Source organism: Lynx rufus, unplaced genomic scaffold, assembly GCF_022079265.1.
Source record: "Lynx rufus isolate CCGP_SWC_20201006 ecotype Redwood Valley unplaced genomic scaffold, mLynRuf1.p SCAF_5, whole genome shotgun sequence".
In the NCBI taxonomy this organism is placed as follows: domain Eukaryota; kingdom Metazoa; phylum Chordata; class Mammalia; order Carnivora; family Felidae; genus Lynx; species Lynx rufus.
Window position 1 is genome coordinate 83,864,522 of NW_025814867.1, and position 20,709 is coordinate 83,885,230.

General features: G+C 42.7%; 1 protein-coding gene across 1 annotated transcript in view; it reads right to left on the bottom strand.

Annotated features, from left to right (window-relative positions):
- Nucleotides 1-6,575: 6,575 nt before the first annotated feature.
- ATP13A4 (ATPase 13A4) overlaps nt 6,576-20,709 on the bottom strand; it is a 127,624-nt gene continuing 113,490 nt past the window's right edge. The window contains exons 26-30 of the mRNA XM_047099516.1: nt 18,415-18,586; nt 17,229-17,422; nt 15,769-15,857; nt 12,333-12,413; nt 6,576-7,137 (exon numbers count right to left, since the gene is read on the bottom strand). Of these exons, the coding sequence (XP_046955472.1) occupies nt 6,925-7,137; nt 12,333-12,413; nt 15,769-15,857; nt 17,229-17,422; nt 18,415-18,586 (749 nt within the window). The 3' untranslated portion in view covers nt 6,576-6,924. The remainder of the gene's footprint in view (nt 7,138-12,332; nt 12,414-15,768; nt 15,858-17,228; nt 17,423-18,414; nt 18,587-20,709) is intronic.

Consider the following 20,709-nt stretch of genomic DNA (forward strand, 5'->3'; position numbering starts at 1 on the left):
AATTGCAAGTGACTGATTCTATAAACCAAGGCTGGAAGTTGGTCATTCTCTACCTTATTTTACATAACAATCAGGGGCACCTGGGTAGCTTCTTAGGTCAAGCACCTTTAGTTCAGATCATGATCTCACGGGATCCAGCCCTGGAGTTGGCTCTGTACTGACAGTGTGGACCCGGCTTGGGATTCTCTCTCTCCCTCTCTCTTTCTCTCTGCCCCTCCCCTGCTCATGTTCTCTCTCTCCCTCTCAAAAATAGACACCTAAAAAATAACAACAAACAAATAAATAAATAAATAAATAATAAATAAATAAAATAAGAATCAGCAGACTACATAAAAAAGAATAATTTTAAATAGTCAATTATGGATAATTACATTTTAATTAAACTAGAATTACACTCAATTCCTAGAATTGTGTGTTCGTTAGTTCGTTCCTTCTTCATTTATGCATATTCTCTTATCCTCCTTTACTGATTCGCACAACACATTGAAGAGCTATACTATGTGCCAGGCCAAGACTTAAGGACCCCCTTAAAGTTTTAGAGATGAAGAAAAAGAAACTATTGCCACATTTAATTTTCTTTGACTTTTGCAGTTATGAAGAAGGGAGTAAATAATATTCACATGCCAATAGTCAAGATGTAGACACAGTGACTAATTTGCTCAAGTCGCAAATCAGGAAAGTCTGGATTAGAGCTCAGGAGGGTGTGAGGCCTAAGCTCATACTCTTAACTGACATATGCCTTTGCCCAAAAGGAAATTTGAGGTTGATTTTCTCTATCCGAGTACTGTGTGGTTACTGGTAATGTGGTCAGACATGGGGCTCTGAATAAGAGCCAATGACTTCAGCTGGCACGACTGCTGTGCCAACAAAGCCAGCTCTGCCCTCACCCCAGCCCCAGGTGCACGCCCAGACTCCTGCTGGCTGGAGCCACCCCACTCTTCTCTGGGACACTTGTGAACTTTCCCCACTGTGCTAGGCTGAGCTGTGGGTGGATACACAAAGATTTGGCCTTTCCCAACTACGACTCTTGGCATCCAGACCAAATCAGTTTCTGGGATCCATTTAGGGAGGATCCAGACCTACAAAATTAGCCTCAAATCAAACCGGTTTCCAATTAGTCATGGATGGTGGCTTGGTTCTTAAGACTGTCAAGTTCATCAAATTCTCAAGGCTAGCCTTGGGTTAGGTGAGGACAGAATTGGCTCAGCTTTCAGACCACAGGATCCAGCCAGTTGTGCAGTCACCTCCTCTTGTGCTTTGTTCTGTCCCTACGCAGGCCAGGGACAGAGTGGCTTTAGGGCTCTGTGGAGCTTTCTCAGAGTGTATCCCTCCTACATGTTCCTGTGTGGACTTCCACTAAATAGGCATTCACCTAGGGGGGAGGAATCTTTCCTCTCTTTATAAGTTATGTTTTCTGGTTACATAAACCTGGAACAACCTGGATCCCAGATGGCCTACCACTCTGAAGTCCCTCCTGAATCACTGAGAATTTCCACAGAAGCCCTCTGCAAGTGATGCTGCTCGCAGGGCTCCTACTCACAGCATGCTCTCCCCTCCTGCCACCGGGCTTGGCTGTAGGTACCACAGGTCACCACTCTGAGATGATCTCTGCTCCTGCCCGAGGCTTCTGTGGGCCTTGTCTGACCCTGAGATTGGTTGCCAGGGTCCCCAGACTTCTGTGACCGCATGGCCACTCTGTGTCACTTGTCCATTTTTCATCCCCTTCAGGGACTTTCTATCTCCTTTAGCCATTTGGAGACATGCTCAGACTGTCCATGTTACCTGTTACCTATGTGTCTGTGCATGATACGATCAGCCATTAGCAACATGCATCTGTGCTCCCACAGCCATGACACTGTCAGGATTCTCTCCACCCGCCTTTTATTGCACTGTGACACACAGAACACAAGACGGTTTAGCTCTTCCTCTCTTTCTCTCTCTCCCTCTCTGCACCCCCTCTCTCTCCATCACAGCTTCCCAAGTCCTTGCAAAAGTTCTGAAAGTTAGGGTGAAACCAGAGAACAGAGAGAATACACACCCAGTCGTACTCAAACTTCCCTTGTCCTCCAAAACCTTGTCCCTTGGTTTTTACACAAAGTGCCCTGCCCCAGTTTTCCCTCCCCTTGGGTTGAGCATATCCCTGAGAGAGCTTTTGTCCCTGCACACAAATTCACTCCTTGGGTCCCCTACACATTGAGAGTGTCTTTGCAACACATGCCTAACCCATCTAACTCCACAGCATACCTCCACACTCTGCCATGTAAATGGGCAGCCGGACTGATGAAGCTTCCATGTTGGAATCACTATACTTTGCACTTTGTGTTTTTATTCATAGTCCTATTGTTTTAGCTCAGCTTCTTTGTACTGCATGGAAAGCAGATGTTCACAGACAAACAAGGAAAAATAAATCAACAAAATGTCCTAGTGATTATATTTTTTATTCAATCATGCCACAGCTGCTTGCCGAGCCCCAACCACTGCCCTGTGCTGGGTGCCGAGTGGGCAGATGAGAAGAATCAGGCGTGGTCCCTACCCTCAGAGAATGCGCACTCTAGTTAAAGTGGAGTTGGGTGGGAGTTGGAGGAATCCAAAATGGCACAGGACCATTATGCATGATCAAAAGAGGTGCCTGCCACACAAAGGAGACATTTGAGGAGTGCGAGCAGTGTGTAGACAGAAGAGATCTCCCTTCTGGCTTGCAGACCAGGTGGCATTCTAACTGGGTCTTGAGAATGGGTGGGATTTGGGCATGTGGGGATGAGAGTAAGAATTATCAATGCCCCCAAAGACAAAGCAGCATGAGCAAAGGTATCGAGTTGGGAAAGTCCCTGTATGCCTGGAGTGAGTGAGTTACCGAGTGCTGGCAATCATGAGCTACCGACTGGCTTAAGGGAGGTTAGCCTAAAGCCAAGACAGAGTCCATATGACTCGAAAATGCTGGACAAAGTGGAGACCGAGCAAAATTCAAGCAAAGATACAGGTTTCTGCTTCTGGAGACCGAAATCACAAACCAGAGCTATATCTGCTCCCACAAAATAGGCTGTAGGGCTCTGGTTATTGGATTTTACTCCTCAGCAATGGGAGTTGACCTTTCTGTGACTGATGATCAAATTCAAGAGAACTTCTATGAGAACTAAAATCTCTTTCTAGAAGCAATTACACTTGTCACGGCAGTCCACTGGATGGTTACCTTGCCTTGATTGCCTTCTTGTTCTTCAATGCTACAAAGATTTTATCCAGGAGAAACATGGGAGAGTGACAGAGCAGAGAACTCATTGGCAGAAGTCCTGCGTCTGAACGCAGCTCCAGCTCCTACATGCCCTTGTACAAGTTACTGAGACTTTTGGAGGGTCTGGTACCTCATCAAAAGAAAGAGGATAGTAATCCTTGCCCTGCCTTCCTCTTTAGATTGTCATGAGACTTAAACAAGAGAATGAGTGCAAAAGTTTTTGTAGACGGTAGTGCCCTGTTACCAAGCGGGGAATAATGGTGTCTACAGCATTAGGAAATGTCTAAAACTTTGTAAAGATGTGATTTTGATTCCACATTCCTGGAGTATTAGCCACAGTGAAAGACCCACTGCAGAAAGGGAAAAAAGGTTGATTTTATAACACAAGAATTACAGATTATGCTTGCCTCTTTTGCACAGAATGACTTATTACAGCATAAACTAAATACAGGACTCTGAATAAATACTTGCTTTTCTAGTCATTGCATCTGCAAGTGTGCACACGCACCCTTCTATGAGCTCAGAGGATGCAGATGGCACAGACATATTTCCATTCTCAGATCATTACGTGTTTAGTGAGAAGAACCCAGAGCCAGAGTTCCTCTCTGTGGGTCAGAGCTGCGTACCTTGGAGCGAACATACAGGGGACCTTTTAAATGATGTGGATCAGATGACTGTGTTCTTTACTCCTCCAAGTCCTGGTCAGACAAGCGTATCAGGCGCAGGTACTCTGACCCCAGGTTTGGCACACTCTCCCATATTTTTTTTTACTGAGTTTTCTCAAGCAGCTCTTTCTATGAAAACACACACATCAGAAGTATGTCCCAGCTGTCAGTTTGGTGGTCAGGACCCATCAGTGGGTACCTGTTTTCTAGAATCTTATCCCCAACCAAAGCCACCTTCCAAAGTACAGAGCAGTCAAGCCCATTTGACTGTGGGACCTCACAGGGCTATAAACCTGTCCTCCCCAGCCCATCTCCCCACAATAGGCAGCCTGATATTCTATGTGGGCAGTGACAGCAAGGGTTCACATCACAGCATAAGATTGAGACATGTGCATATCAAGTCTGGAAAGGATCTGGCAGGTAATTGAATTCCATCGGAGAGTTGACTTCCACCTCTAATTGGCCTCTGAATATCCCCTTGTATTGCCAATGTCATGGGGCACACACCTCATGGGTCACCAGCTTCCACTGCTGTTTGAGCTGTTGGGGCAGTGGTCTTCGTGTCAGCCTAAAGCCATTCCCACTGTGCCCTTTACACACTGAGCATGCCACCAGGCACAGGTGGGAGCCTTCTCTCCCACAGGAACCCTTCAAGTATTTGAAAACAACTCTCACATCCCTTGACAATACCCCCCAACCCCATTTTTTCAAGTAAAGCATTTTCTCACTACCTCTCAGTTACAGTTAACTTCAAGTACAGTCTTCAGAATAAGACTCTTTTGACAAAGATTTTAAGGCTGTTTGGCTGGTGAGGAAATGGAGTCTTCCCTCTCTGTTTTCCTGCCGGTCTTGTTGAACCACTGAGGATGGAACTTAGGACCAAGGTAAGAGCAACTCAGAGTCTCAGAAAGACAGACACTCATGGGTTTTAGTTTTGTTTTGTTTTTAACCTGCCTCTAGCCCAAGCTTGGCAGGGTGCCTGGCATTCATTTGAACATTAGGCCCTGGTATTAGCAAAAGGTTGCTTCCTTCCACCTGGCGAATAAGAAACCTATTCTTTGTTTGACTGTGAGATCACCCCAAACACCCAGCCCTGCTGGAGCTTTGTAATTAGGAGGTATTTGGAAATAACAGAAGGTTTGCTCAGAAGATCTGTGTCTGAGGCCTGGGTCTGCTCTCCTTACTCTGAATCTCAGTTTCCTCACGTGTAAAAGTGGATGATAAGCCTTTCCTTGCCTGAGTCTGAGTGAATCGTGCAATGCAAATGAGACAAGAGAGGTGACAGCACCTGGTAAGGGGATCTTCTAGGTGGGAATGCCCTTGCCCAGGACTAGGTTGTAGACCATCTCCAGCTTGCCCTGTTGAAAAATGAGAAAACTACGAGTTTTAGAAAAAGACATTCAGAGCTACCATATCTCTGCTGTGGCTAACTTTGTAAAAGGAAACATTTCTTTCTGTACCAAGGAAGACAATGATTCTGCAGCCTATTTACATGATTCTTCACACCCTGTTTTAAAACCAGAAGCAACAAGATACTTTCATGGCTGAGAAACACTGTGTTTCCAGAATTATCTGCAGCCACAGAGCCTCCAGCCATGCTCCGGAATTCAGCCAGGGAAGGGAATGCTTGCAGATGCTATTGATAAGGAGAAAAGCCAGCTTGGGACACACCCCCTGTCCAGAACCTTCACCTAGGATTTGAGGTTTGTAATGAAAATTTTGCTTTTGCTTTAAAATACTATCTGTGGATGTTTTCCTAAAACTCAGAGTTGTCTGCTGAGCTAACAGAAATCTGGATGTTTTCTATGCTAAATGAATCCGAGATAACAAAATTGTAATAGTGATCAAATAAGGGCAATTTCTGTTTCCTGAAAATTGAAGCCTTTTCAAACTTAAGAAATGTGTAGATTGCATAAGCACTTACATCAATTGATAACATATAATGTTGTGGTACAAGACTAATTTTTCTCAAAAATAATTTCCATTTTGTACTCAGCCCCACAAATTATGTAGTTGGTCCAGCTCGGGTTCCTGGGAGAGAAACTAAAGTAGCATGTATCAAAGAGCATCAAAAATTAAGAATTTCGAGATGGCAGCAGCAAAGCATTAAACCAAATGTGGGGCCCTTCTAAGCATGGGGCCCCAGGTGACTGCACAGGTCACGTGCCCATGAAACCAGCCTTAAACACAGGAGACTGTACTTCCCAGCTCCTTTGCCAAACCCTTGATTAATGAGATGTGAGTAGTGGAAGAGAGGCGTTCCACTTTTTGGGTGAGGCAGTGAAAAGCCTTTGTGCCTTCTCCAGTCTCTTCCTTTCCCATCATAGTGAACGTGGAGTACTTGTTTTCAGCCGGTGGAGCCAACAGATTGAAGCAGTCACCACTGAGGAGAGCTAGTCTACAGAGTCACCTGGACCACGAAAGAAGCTCTTGTGCGTTAAGCCACTGAGACAAGGGACTTGTTTGTTACTGAAGCATGAGCTTAGCCCATCCTTCCAAATATGTAGGGGAAGGCCAGAAGCAGAAGAAAATGTCTCAACTCTGAAAGTACTATGCAGGAAAGGAAACCAGACAGTGAAGACTGGTATAATGGCTCTCATGCACTTGTTTTTCCATCAATAAAATAAGAATTCAAAGGTGATCCTTCACATGTTACATTTCTATGGCTACACATAGTGCTACTTTCTCTCAATTCATTTAAAAAATGTTACCTAAGAAAAGAGATTGTATATTCTCCTTGTCCTTTAGCCTCCCAGTCTCTGGGCTGATTGCCATCGTTGGCTCACTCTTGATTCACCAACACCATCAATACTTTCAGAATCAAGAGGAAGGCACTCTTCTGGGGGCAGTGTTCTGCTCTGTAGAAAGTATTTTATCAGGTAAACTTGAATTTGCGATCGTGATTGGATAGGTTTTTTTATTCCAAAAACTCCAGCTGATTTTGTAAGAGTCCCATTGTTTGAAAATTACTGAAACTCGTCCCTTTTGTCATTGTTTCTATGCTTTATCACCTTAGAGATCACTTTGGCTTCAGAGTTGTTCCTCATTGCTCTCAAACACCGGATTGCTGTAAGACACCCCCCTGCCACACTCTGGCATGTCAGAGTAGGACGTTTGGTTTAGCGGGGGCCAGCTGGGGTCATCTGCCAAGGCCCTCTGCCATATCCGATACTGGCTTTTTGATTGATAGCCAAAACACCTTTTGAATGTTGTCCACAGGGCTCGGTTTTCAATAATGGCCTCCTGCAAAATAAGAGAGTTATTCTTTACAACCAGAGGTTGGCTATGGTCCTCCATAGACCCTACGGAGGAGCTACCACATTAGCTGCTTAGATCCAGCTTGACAAAAAACTTGAGGCCTGTACGAACAAATCCAATGTGGTTTCATGAGATAGGTCTCAGCCTCTCAAGCTTTTCCACTCAAGGAACTCTTCTGGGAAAAGAGAGAGTTCCCAGTTTTAAGAATCTGGAAACATAGCTTGAAGTAGTCTGCCTCGAGGATGAAATTCCTTTTGAATCTCATATATAAATTAAATTTAAAATCATTCAAATTCTGCAGTCCACTCCCTACCACACCCCATGGAATTACCTTATAGAAAGACGTGGCTTTGGTGTGCCCTGCCATATGACTGCATAGTCCCGAATACAGGTCAATAAATTGGAATGTGGGCCACAGTCTTACACCTGGACAGATATGGATTCAAGTTCCAGCTCTGACATCTACTATGGACAAATCAGTTACCTTATCTGAGCTTCAGTGATTAGAAATAATAATTCCTTCTTTGTGTAACTCTCCTTACAATGTAGGGCAGGGCATGGTATAGATGCCTCCCTTTACCACCTTTATGAATTATTTACTTAACAAATAGCTATGGGGGCATCTGGGTGGCTTAGTCAGTTAAGCCTCCTACTTTGGCTCAGGTCATGATCTCGTGGTTTATGGGTTTGAGCTCTGTGCTGACAGCTCGAAGCCTGGAGCTTGCTTCAGATTCTGTGTCTCTGTCTTTCTCTGCCCCTCCTCCCTCACGCTCTGTCTCCCTCTCCTTCAAAAATAAATAAACATCAAAAAAAATTTTTTTAACAAATAAATAAGACAATAAGCTATGTACTGTGGCCCTATCCACTGTGGCCTCTTTCATCTACAAGTATTTCACTACAATGCATTTTTCTAAGATTACAGAAGACGTGTCTCTTTGGAAACATTTTGGACTGCCATTTTATTTCATGAGTTAGACTGAGCCTCAAACAGGTCTCAAGTTATAACATAATACAGAGTGTATAAGAGGTTAGTGTGTTATTTTTTCATTTTTATCGTAAGTCATAAAAGTTAACCATCTTAGAAGTTATCTTGTGAAAAACAAAAAATATGAGAAGCCTGCTGTCCCACAGAATGAGAACTCATTTTGGTGTCTATCAGTGGTATCTTTGCTAGACTGGAAGAATCAATTCTATGGGATTCTACAAGGACCTTTGTCAGGGTAGTAGTTTTCCTAAATTCCACCCATCCTTGATATTGGAGTCCCATTGCCAATGGAAATAATAGAGAACAGCTAGTCTGAATCTTTCTGTCTCAAAAAATGGATCATCTGTTAGCAGGCTGTTAAAGACCCACACAGCCATCTCAAGAGCATCTTGTAAACTTCAGGGCTCACCTAGCCAGACTTGTTATTCTACTTTTTCATTTTGTACTCAGCCCCACAAATTATTACTTTCCCACAGCAAGTTGCTTTTTTGTTTTTTGTTTCGTCCTTCTTAATTAAAAAGAGAACAGTAGTTCTCCATCGAGCTGGAATAGGGCAGGGTCATAGGTATCCAATTACTGGTCTTAAAGTCTAACTTACCTCTAGGATATCTTACCAGGTTTTAAACAAAAAAACAAACAAAATGAAACAAAACCAAACACACATACAGACACACACAGAGAGACTTTAGTGCTATAAGACATGCCTTGAGTGTTTTCACAATTCTAGAAGTATAATGGCCTGTCTCACTTTGCTGGTCTGGATTGGGAAACTGAAGGACCGAGAAGTAACCTGTTCTGTCACTCTACATTATAAATTAAATGTAGAACTAGAAACAAAAGGAAACCCTTGAAGAAATATGATTTCTAAAACAAAACAAAACAAAAAGCATAAAACAAACAAACAAAAACTTCACCACACAAGCTCTTCAGATTGGCTACTAAAATAATTCACACATACATACATACATACACACACATATATACACAAACACATAAGTAATAAAAACGAGAAGAATTAAAGCTATCCAGATTAGCTCCTATGCCTTTCAGTTGGAGGTTAGATCATGAGAAAGCAAGGTGAGGATAAGATCCCATTCAAAACTGCTCTAAGATTAGGGATAGGCTTAGTCCTTTCAGCAGACCAGGAAATATTTGGAACTGTGCAACAGGAGGCCAGCCATCCCCCATGCCTGTCCCTTGAAACCTCTCTGGACCATCTTTGTCACAGGCTGGCCACCAATCTTTAGTATCTCCTGTCAGATATACCTAGAGCTATGTGAGGAAAACATCTTGCTGCATCCGTGATAGCCTGGGGTCTTTATCTACTCTGCTCACCTCATAGGGCATGAAATCTTAGTGTCTGCAATTCTCCATTACAACTTCCTTCAACCACAGACTCAAATGGCTTTGGTTTGTTCCTGAATGCCTACTGACAGCAGAAGGTAACTTCGAATAAGTGAAGACTGCCATGCAGGAGCCTGGGGGTGAGAGCTAGGACCCCACAGCATCATTTCTCAGTGTGAAAGCTGCTGGGAACCCCCAGTGAACATCTACGCAGGTCTCCATTTCTCAGTGGACTCGAGAAACAAAGGAGAAACTTAATCTTTCATGAGTGTCAAATTATCCTCTCCATCTGCTGGAGGCGAGCAGCGTCACTTCTTAACATTTAATAATTGAACAAAGCTTTACCCAGCTTCTATTAGAATAAGGCAGGGTTTTAGACACTGTAGATACTGAGATGAGTTCTTGCCAGCGCCGTTTACACAATCTACACACAAATAACTGTAGCACTGGTCCTCTTGCTTGCTGTAGACTGTGAGCAGCACCCCTCCATCATCAGGATCTGCCTCGAATTGCACCCTAGGTCATGGCACAGGGTCAACAAATGTTTGTGGAGTGAATGAACAAATGAAAGCCTGCATGACTGATAGATACAAACTAAGAAATGCTAAGTATCACAAGAGATAACATAATGATAATAGTTTATGTTTATCAAACATTTACTACATGCTTTTCTGTGTTCACCTTTCATGCTCACAGTAACCCTGTAAGGTTAGGTACCCTTATTATCACGGCGTTTCAGATGAGAAAATGGAGACATAGAGAAGCGGAGTTGCAAGCGCTGCCCAGAGTCAGGCGGCAAGAAAGGATTCCAACCCAGGTGAACTACTTCCGGCTTATGCTTCCTTTTAACTGCAAACATGGTGACATTCGAATGGCTTCCTGCTAGAGGATTATGGGAGACTTTGTTGCTCCATTACCTATAGCACAATCCTCCCAACTTTTTCCTGCCCACCTAAGAGGAAAAAACTCACACACAATCTCAGCAAATCTGTCTAATGTTTGGCATAGATCCACTTTCCCAGAATCCTTTTCTCCTCAGGATGACAATAAGACACAGTTCTGACCAATGAGGCATAAGAGGAAGTCTGCAGGGTGGCTATAGAAAATGACTTTGTTTCCTTATAAAGTTTCATACTTAAGGGAAAAAAAGCTTGCTGGTGCCTCTCCTTCCATTTTTTTTTTTTCCTGCATCAAAACACAGATAATGCCCAGCTATGCGGCAGCTATGTGGACACCATAAGCAATACACGCAAACATGAAAGGCCCGTATCTAAAGATGGGGAGGCAGAAGAGAGAAAGATTGATGATCCCCAATGACACCACTGAGTTGCTGAACCAACTCTATGGCCACTTACCTCGAATCTTCCAGTTAAGTGAGACAATAAATATCTTGACTGTTTAAACCACTGTTACTTGACTCACCCATCCAGGCTTTGGGAAAGATTCATGAAGACGATCCTACTACTGCTGTGCCATAGAGCATGGAATAGCATTCCCATAAGGAGATATTGGGGGAAGCTATACCAGGCAGAGGAAATAATGTGATCACTGACAGGGACAAGGTACGAACACAAGATTATCCTTTAAAGGGCAAGGTTCATCCTTCTGCAGCTGGGTATGAGGACACTCATGCGATCCTCTCTTATTAATTTGGTGGCTTTGGAGACCATACGGGTTAGCACGGTACTTCACAGTGTGGTCCCTCCACCAGCAGTATCAGAATCACCTGACAAACACTTGTGCCTATTCTAGACTTTTGAATCGGAAATGCTAGGGGAAGGGCTGGGCAACCTGGGTTTTAATAAACCCTCCAGGTGACTCTGATGCCCACTCAAGTTTGAGAATCCCTGGATATGCACACAGAGAGAGGCTCTAGTACCTTAATTCTATGTTCTTTTCTGCCACTGGCTCCTGTGTGGTTTTTACCCTGCCTGTTAAGGAAGGTGCTGCAGAGAAGTCAGGTTCCAGGGATTCCCCCCTCACTGGCATAAGGCTGTGTTTGCCACTGGAAACATTGCCACCCAGATTGGGGACAGATGGAATCTGATGCTCACCTCCCCTTTGACACAGATGTCTTTTCTAGGGGTGACCCCTGTTCTCCAGGAGGCTTTGAAGAATGAAGCTTTGGTCTAAATAACAGCGCTGAAGGAGGAGAGTGAACCACATAGCCAAAGAAAGGAGACCACAAACTCATTTCACTGAGGAAATGGAGGAAATGGGAGATGAAGAATCAAATCTAAGAAAAGCTCACTATGAATCTTATTTCCCATGTGTAAAGTAAAAGAAATAGACGTTGTTAAGTGAAAGAAGCCAGACATAAAAGGCCACATATTCTATGATTCCCTTTATGTGAACTGTCCTGATAGGTAAATGCGTGGAGACCGAAAGTAAATTAGTGGTTGCCAAGGGGTGAAGAAGGGGGAAGGGGGAATGAGGAACGACTGCTAATGGGTACAGGATTTCTTCTGGGGTGATGAGAATGTTCTGGAATTAGTGGTGATGGTTGCACAACTCAGTGAGCTGCACACTTTTTAAGAAGGCGAATTTTGCAGTATGTGAATCACACGTAATTTCAAAAAAACGAATTGAGTCAGTTCTCTACTTGTGGATTTTAGAAACGAACAGGTCCTTAGACAACATAATCCCATTCTCTCCAGGTCCACCATGTAGACGAGAAAATTAACACCTTGTTTGGAGCTCACTAGAGGAAAGCACCATTGCTCATGTCACCAGGGCAGGGAGCCTCTTGGACTGCTGACTCTTATCCTCTAAGGCTGTTCCTTTTTTCAGACTCCCAAAGAATGCCCCGTCCATCCCTACCCACAGTGATCAGAAGCCGGAGGGCACTTACCTCCACCACAAGGGACACAATGAAGTTGGAGCTGAGCATAATGATGATGTAAACCCTCCACAGAAGAGGAGTGCAGAGAAGCTGGTGGGAGATGGAGAATCACTGTTAGTTTGAAGACAAATAAATGTCAGAAAGCTGTTCACACGTTCACAGTGTACATTTTCATAGGTTATAAATCACGTGTGTAATAGACATGCTTACATGTAGACGTTACATGTATGCATATTAGAGGCACACACAAAATAACAGAAACTATGATTGCTGCTTTTGTTCTTTTATCTTTCTTTCTTCTCCTTTTTATTTTTTGGTGCCCCTGTAATTTCTCAATTTCCCCAAATCAATTCGATCAAAATTTGACAAATTTGATAAAAGTGTTTTTGTTTGCTTGCGTTGCTCGCTTTTATGAGGGAATACAGGGATGTGGCCCTATTCCCAGGAGGCTCTGAATGTGACAGGGGCAGTGTTGCCCTTGTCTCTCTGGTGCCACATCTCCCCTCAGCTGAGCCCTGCTTTGCAGCCCCGAGCCAGGGCTTTACCCTCAGGGCTGTGTGCACGGCTGCACAGATGGTGCCATGACAAGGGTACTCACCAGTGGGGCAAGTGGAGCTGGATGGGAATGGATGTCTGGCTAGATAAATGAATGGATGGATGGATGAAATGAAACCAAGTGCACACTGCTGTACCCGGCACTGTCTCATATACTGCCTTCTACACTGGGGGGATTATAAACTGGTACAACTCTATGGAGGGCAATGCCATTGAAATTAAAAGTGGAAAACCATTTCCGGGAGTTTACCCTAGAGACAGACTTGTACATGCCTGAAATGGTATATGTATAAAGTTATTTTATTGCAGCTTTGTTTGGAATAGCAAAACATTGGAAGCAACCTAAATGTCTATCAACGGGGGCTGCCTATAAATTATGGTACATATATGTATATTGAAACAATATATTAACGTAAAAAGAGGAATGAGGAAGCTCTATGTACTGTCGTGGGACAATTACCAAAATACACTGTAACATGAAAGATCGTGGTGCGGAACCGTGTGTGGTCGGGGCAGCCATGGGCATGCCCCATGAGGGTCTCCTGCCAGGAGAGTAAGTAGCAGGTGCTCCAGTGCTACCCTTGGAATCTCCCACCACATCTACCCCTGAGCCCACACTCCTCATGAGTTGCTCATAGCTAATACCTGAGGATGGCAGGTCTTCTAATCGCACTCATTCTTATAAGATACTAGATACCTGTGATGGGCAACTGTGGCTGGGCTTTCTTAGAACTGCACTGCAATCTGAAACCCTACCCCTCTGGCCCTCCTTCCGTCACTCCTTCATGGGGGTCAGACCTACATCATAAGGTGCCACCCTCCCCTTCTCTTTGGGCTTCCTCGTCTTTTTGCCCCTACAGGCATTTCCTCCATAGCTTGCTCACACGTCTCATCTCATTTTGACATCTTCAGCTCAGAAGACCTGGACAAATTTAATAGTCTGCTATTTGTGTAAGAATGTGGCAGAATACACATATAAGAAATATATATATGGGGCGCCTGGATGGCTCAGTCAGTTGGGCATCCGACTTCGGCTCAGGTCATGATCTCACGGTCCGTGAGTTCGAGCCTTGCATCAGGCTATGTCTGTCAGTTCAGAGCCTGGAGCCTGCTTCGGATTCTGTGTTTCCCTCTTTCTCTGCCCCTCACCCACTCACGCTCTGTCTCTATCAAAAAATGCATAAATATTTTAAAAAATTTTTAAAAAGGAAATATATATATATGTGTCTGTGTGTGTGTGTGTGTGTGTAGGCATATGTATAAAATATGTGTATAAAAATAAAAGTGTATAAAATAAAGTGTTGTCATCAGTAGCCTCCAGAGAGGAGACCTGGTAGCAGGGGAAAAAGGATGAGAGGACAGAACTTTCTAACTTTTGAATATTAAACGTTGTGAATGTATCTCTATTTAAAAAAAAATGCAATTTTTTAAAATGAGCAATAACTAGGTTACAAAACAGCATGATTCCATTTAAAGTAAACTGCATAAATCAGCCAATGCACTTTTATAATATACAAAGTTTCAAAGATGGAAGGATAGAGTGAATACTGTTATAATTTTCTCTGCCTGCATATTCACATTTTCTAGAATGTACCCACAATTTTATGTAATAAGAAGAAAAATAATTATTTTTAGGGTGAGCAATAATTCTCTGCAGACTCCTTGGCAGTCATGTTGGCAATGACCCCACACAGGTCCCCCCAAAACTAAATAGGCTCCCTATTTTGTTGTACCAGAGGAATCAGCCTCTCTGTAAGACTCTTTCCTCTTAAAGAGTGTGACTAAACCCAACATATCTTAACCCTAACTTCTGCAGGATTAAGAAGTTTTAACTCACTTAGAAGTCTAGCAGCCAAAGACTATCTCCATGACTGCTTACTCAAATTCATGAACATATTTAACAATAGTGGCAATTACGCTGTTAACCACAGTGATACAATTATCACAAGGAAAACCGAATGTAGACATGAGTTTGTATGTCACGTGTCAAGAAGGGTTGGTGAAGGTTTTGCTGGTTTGCAATGAACTGTGAGCTTCCAGTGCTGATCTCCATTTAGGAACCTGATCTACAAGGATCAGTCATTTACTGCCCTTACGTGCCATGGGTTATGTTAGGCACTGGTAATATGAAACTGAGTAAGATAGGACCTTGGCCTTCATGACACGTGTGTTTGAGTTGGAGAGGTGGGCAGGCAGGCTCACGTAGCACTAAGTAAAAAAAAGTCCATTCCCTTTTACCATCTCTTCTGTATTCTGTTTATTGGTCTAAAGGACATTTGGTAATAAACTTCTAATTCAAAAGTATAGGTTGAAGGAATTGAAATACACATTTCCCCTAGCTTGTATATGTAAAAACTGTCTCATAGATTTTGACATTTGCCTCAAAATTACACACTCTAAGAGAGTTCATGAGGTAAGTTATGGCTCTTTGCAAACAAGTTTTGCAGACATTAAGTATGAACATACAAACACGTCTTTATTACAGAGATTTTTTTTTTAAAGATGTAAGTACAGATTTGAGAATTAACAGAAAAAGTGTTATAGGCAAACTGTTTTCAACAGCTTCAAAACAGAAGCGCTTAGGGGGAAAAATTTTCTTACGCTTGAAACAGTGTATGTATATAGATTTTTCCATTCTTACAGGGATCTTTTAAAAGAAAAATGGTCAATGCTTCTGAAATATTTGAAATCAAGACTAGACAGAATCTTATTTCCTGGCTGGCTTAAATTTAAAAAAATACAAATAAATGTAGTATTCTTTTTTAACTCTACTATTCCAAAAGGATAATCAGTGTCACGAGTCCATGTCAATTGCCACCGTGACCTGCTTCTTGCAGTCAGGGTATTATATAACAGTAAACCATCATCATAGCCCAGAGATAAGACTTACATCCAAACGCCTGTATAATTCTGGAATATCAGCAAATAGAATGAATAGACACACACCCAGCTGTATGACCAGCACAAGGACAAATATATCTGAGGAAATAAGAACACAAGCTATCATTTAGAGAAATTGGAGTATATACGGAGTTTCACATCTATTGACAGACATATTCTAGATTAACACTGATTAAGCTTACTTGATTCCTACATCCAAACACAGCATAATAAATGGAAAGTACTCATTTCTATGCAATGGGTCTCACCTCCACAATTTCTATGCATGTCCTTGAAGCAGATGGAAATTTTCACATGCATGTTGTAAGTTTCAATTAATAAAAGTGGGAAATATACAGAGAGCAATTTTGACCTAATGTATTTTCAAAAAATGCCTTGAAAACAGTTAAGTATCCAAGTCTTTTTAATGCAAATCCCCTGCTTCAAATTCTATTCTGGAAAAAAAAGAGGGCTGTAAATAAACAAATATTTAAATTGCAGTAATGTAGAGGTAAGCATTTGACGGCTTTTTCATCCCAAGAAGGAGAAAGGCAAAATAATTTTCTCTAAATAAACTAATTCTTATGAGGACATTGATCCTTCAACTTATGCTTCTAAATTTTCCCAATTAGGGGTGCCTGGGTGGCTCAGTTGTTAAAGCATCCAACTCTTGATTTCGCCTCAGATCACGATTTCATAGTTCATGGGTTCGAGCCCCACATCAGGCTCTGCACTGACAGCATGGAGCCTGCTTGGGATTCTCTCTCTCGCTCTCTCTCTCTGCTCCTCCAGTGCTCATGCTCTCCCTCTCTCTCTCTCTCTCTCTCAAAATAAATAAGTAAAGGTAAAAATAATTAACTAACTAATTAATTAATTAATTAAATGTTCCCAATTTGAGAGGTAGGGATGTATACAAATGAATGTTCCACAGGGTAACCAGGTCATCCACTTCTCCTAACACACACCGCACTCCAGTCCAGAATGTAAGGAGGTAGCATGTACTTTGGCCAAGAGCCTCCACAATTACCATAGCCAGGTTCCTTCAGGCTGGGCCCCCTCCCAGGCTGCCAACCACACAATGCCATCTTAACCATTGTCTTCATGGCAGGAGACATGTTCCAACTGAGTGTTGTGACACTTCTCTCTCTCCACCTCCTCCCAGATGAATTCCGACAAGTACTGACACGTGAGGAAATAAATGACTCGTCCCAATTTACAGTGGTGCCATGAAAGGACACCTGGAGACAAACTTCCGGTGAAGGAAAGAGGTAGAGGAAGAAGCCCTAGAATTTAATGCAGCTTTGAGGAAAGGAGCAAAAAATGAGGCTGCCAAATGTGTTTATAGAGCCCTGGAGTATAAAGTCAAGGGCTCCAGATAAGCATCAACTCCGCTGCTGCTCCCCGAGTGACCTGGGCATGTCTGTTCCTTCTGATGACCCATCACCTCTGATCTGGTACAACGCTACTCACAATTTTTATATATGGGCTGCCTAAATGGTTTTCCTTTAGAGAAAATAAGAGCCACGATGATACAGTTGATTGTTCCCAAGAACCATATGGTAGTGTTTTCGAAGCTTGTGAAGGCACCATTACTTCCAATTTTTTCTGGAGCAGTGGGAGAAATGGTTAACTTTGAGATGCTTTCATTTTGCACTGTGCAGGCACTAAAAAAGAAACAAAAAAGGTAATGAACGAAGATGACAGGTCTTTATGGAGCACTGGTAACTACAGGATTCCATGCCCTCGGTGCTTTTGTAATTACCTACACTTTGGGAAAGAATATACTGAGAAATAAGGGGAAAGAAACCAACACAGATAGATCTATATTTTGGATAGATGAATAGATAAAAGATAGATAGATGATAGGTAGATAGATAGATAGACAAGTTATTTATTCAATAATTTGGGTACCCTTCATGTGTAGTAAGGTTATGTGGGAAAAAGATGAGTAAGCCATGAGTTTTTCCTCTTGTGGCTTAAGATCTTTGAATATTGATAAGTAGGGTGACCATATAATTTATCATCCAACAGGAGCATATTTGAATGTGAAAGGAAAAGACTAGTAGCATCAGCAAAACCGGTAGTTGCCAGAGGAGACATGCGTGGAAGGGGTGGGAAAAATAGATAAAGGGGATTCAGAGGTCCAAACTTCCAGTTATAAAATGAATGTTATGAGGATGCAAATTACAGCATAGGAGCTGTAATCAAAAATAGCATATTAATATATGGTGACAGATGGGCACCACATATCATGGTAAGCAAGGAATGGTGTATAGAATGGTCGAATTGATAACTTGTTATTAATGTAACATTGTATGCCAAATATACTTCAACGATTAATTAATTTAAAAAATTTCACTGGGATATCAGGCTCAAACTGGGGCTGCCTGGGCAAATTATAACGCATGGTCACCCTAGGTGTAAAAGAAGGTCATGGATCATTATCACACAAGACAGGCAAAAGTAAGTGCCAATGGATAATATCCTCAAACTGTGCTACAGAGGAGAGAAGATCACTGGAAAACTCCCCAAGGGACTTGAAAGAAAGCCAACGCCTCCAGAAGAATGAAGAACCCTTTGCTTCTTGTCATAAGGGCCAGACCGTGTTTGATGGAAATTAGGATGTGAGAAGCTGGCATCAGAGCTGTGATAGTACCTGTGCATCTCCATGGAATACCAAGGCTGCCTCTGAACCAGAATGAAGCCCACAATGTGCATGGCTAAGCTGAGAAGAATGTTGAGAATCACAGAGAGCAGCAGAGGTGGGGAGATCAGCCGTCCTGCAGGCCTGAAGGGCACCAGCTTGGGGTAGGCACCATTCAAATTCACTACAAAATAAATTCAAGTGTTATGTTTGTGAGAGAAGGAAGATACTGTATTCTTCATCAGAGGAACAGTGTAAATTCTTGGGCCCACACAGCCAAGGAAACTGACAAACTGGAGAACATCAGGGTTTTGAGGGAACAAAATACAATGAATGGCTTCAAACTCAAGTCATAGGAGCAATTCTTTTTTTTTAAAAAAAAATTTTTTTTTCAACGTTTATTTATTTTTGACAGAGAGAGACAGAGCATGAACGGGGGAGGGGCAGAGAGAGAGGGAGACACAGAATTGGAAACAGGCTCCAGGCTCTGAGCCATCAGCCCAGAGCCTGACGCGGGGCTCGAACTCACGGACCGCGAGATCGTGACCTGGCTGAAGTCGGACGCTTAACCGACTGCGCCACCCAGGCGCCCCAATAGGAGCAATTCTTAAGGGAGAAGACAAAAACAATCATGAAATGCTTTCGGTTTTGGCTATATTTTTTAATATATGAAATTTATTGTCAAATTGGTTTCCATACAACACCCAGTGCTCATCCCAAAAGATGCACTCTTTAATGCCCATCACCTACCCTCCCCTCCCTCCCACCCCCCATCAACCCTCAGTTTGTTCTCAGTTTTTAAGAGTCTCTTATACTTTGGCTCTCTCCCACTCTAACCTCTTTTTTTTTCCTTCCCCTCCCCCATGGGTTTCTGTTAAGTTTCTCAGGATCCACAGGAGAGTGAAAGCATAGGGTATCTGTCTTTCTCTGTATGGCTTATTTCACTTAGCATCACACTCTCCAGTTCCATCCACGTTGCTACAAAGGGCCATATTTCATTCTTTCTCATTGCCACGGCACTCTCTACAATAGCCAAATTGTGGGAAAAGCCTAAATGTCCATCAACTGATGAATGGATAAAGAAATTGTGGTTCAGTTTTGCCTATTAAATAGGCAAAGTCCATCAAATTATAGGTGAGGGCATGATGATAATGTACACTCTTATACACTGCTTCTGGAAACGTACACTGACACAAACCTTCTGCAGGGCAATTTGGCAATAAATATGAAAACACCGGAAAATGTTCGTAACATTTGACATGGTTATTCCATTTCTGGAAATTTGTCTTAAGCTAAAAATATCAGAGATGTAGAAAGATGTCCTTTAGTGCATCACTTACAGTAAACTATGGTACATCTACATAATGAAACAACAGGCAGTCACTAAGAAGCAATGCTTTAAAATATTCAGTGACAATGGGACACCTGGGTGACTCAGTTGGTTAAGCATCTGACTCTTGATTTCGGGTCAGGTCATGATCTCGTGGTTCGTGAGTTCGAGCCCCGCCTTGGTCTCTGCACTGATGGCGTGGAGCTTGCTTGGGATTTGTTCTCTCTCTGTCCCTCCCCTGCTCACTCTCTCATTCTCAGATAAATAAACTTAAGTAAAATAAATTAAATAAACTTAAAAAAATATTCAATGACAGAATGAGAAGTGACATCGGAAAAAATGGCAGAGCAGACAGCCCTAAGGTCCCATCCTTCCACAGAAACATTGAAAAACAAGCAGAAACTATCAAAACTAACTTTGTCAGAACTCTGAACAAAGGTTTACAGCAGTCAAACAAATGCTGAATCAAGAAAAAGGCAACTTAAAAATGGTAGGAAAGCTTTGTGACATCTGTACTTGCCATTGCCCTATCCCTCCTCAGCTCAGTGGCAATCTCAAAGTCAGTCATTGGCCCTCCCAGTGGAGGACTCTGGTCTCTGGTCACAGAGAGGAAGAGCAAACTGCATCCATTGGGTATGTCCGTTCTAACCTGTCTGGGGGTACCTGAAGGACTGGTGCAAGGCGCTCATCTCTGTTTCACCTAATGCAAGACTGAACTCAGGGCAGCAGCATCCACTGCTTGAAAACAACTGTAAGGCTCACCAACTACCCACAATCACCTGGGGCAAAAGATGGCAGTTGAGACATAAAATAATAGCTACGATAAAGAAAAGCTAAAGAACGTTTCTTTGGAAAATTATGGCTTTCAAAAACATATGTGTATTTTGGGGACTATAGAAAACCATGCACACACCTAAGGCAAGTAACCCACTCAGGAAAGACTGGAACAGCCCCTCAGTTTTGAGCTCTGGATGATC